At 31.6% G+C, this 904-nt stretch overlaps 1 protein-coding gene across 1 annotated transcript in view; it reads right to left on the bottom strand.

Moving 5' to 3' along the window:
- Positions 1 to 904, bottom strand: part of LOC119586198 (coiled-coil and C2 domain-containing protein 2A-like) — a gene marked incomplete in the record, with an annotated part of 19,908 nt that overhangs the window by 18,227 nt on the left and 777 nt on the right. The window contains 1 exon segment of the mRNA XM_037934899.1: positions 332 to 460. Within this exon segment, the coding sequence (XP_037790827.1) occupies positions 332 to 400 (69 nt within the window).

The raw sequence follows: 904 nt of genomic DNA, 5'->3' as shown, positions 1-904 counted from the left end.
TTACAGCAAGTAAATCAAATTACAATCAGAAATCAGTATATTGTACAGTTTATTTATTAAGGTCTTTCTTGATTATTATATTTTGGATTAAAACCTTAGCCCAATTGACATCTTGTTCAAATACAAAATAATTTAGTCCCTATCCTTCTGAGTATGATAGTGCTTAGTATTCAAGACAACAAAAATAGTTTGAATATATATGTTCTCTTTCAGGTGCAGTCATTTCTGGAAATATGAGTGATCAGGAATTCAAAGACTTATTCAATCTTGATAAACTCTAACTCTGCAATCGGTGCACTTCTGTGTCTGCGAAATACCATCCCGAATTTACCTGAGAGACAGCTGGTATAAAGCTGGTGACCTCATCTTCATGCTGTTTTTCCACATCTTTTGTTCTCATTTTAACTTTCTAGGAAGCTTATTTCACATTGCAACCACTGTATTCCAGGTTGTGGTCATGCTGAAGTAAAATATGTATATGGTTATCAGTTATCAGTGTAAATCAATAGTGAAATTACTACATAAAGATTGAGCATTAATAATCTAACAAATTAAACCTGAAGGTCTCTATGCTTGTGTTACATAAATGACAAAAGATTATATTAACTTCATGAATGATTCATTAACACATAATGAGCAAAATTAGCATCATGACAAAACAAACCCTGAACTTGTTTTATTAATTAGTTGAACTATAAATACCAACTTCAAGAATAACAAAAAATAAATAGGCCTAGCCATAGGAATGGACACCTAAAACTTGCAATACTTTTGGCACGAATAACACTCTATGTATTTTGAGGCACTGAAGTAGTTTGGGGGAAAAATCAACCCAACATGATAGAATGATTATTGTCATAGGGAAATAAATGTGCAAATGCCTTAAAAAATTACAATCACTGTA

The sequence above is a fragment of the Penaeus monodon genome, chromosome 21 (genome assembly GCF_015228065.2).
Source record: "Penaeus monodon isolate SGIC_2016 chromosome 21, NSTDA_Pmon_1, whole genome shotgun sequence".
NCBI classification, from domain to species: Eukaryota; Metazoa; Arthropoda; class Malacostraca; order Decapoda; family Penaeidae; genus Penaeus; species Penaeus monodon.
Note: the sequence above shows the minus strand (reverse complement) of the source record. Positions and strands in the feature narration are given on the sequence as shown.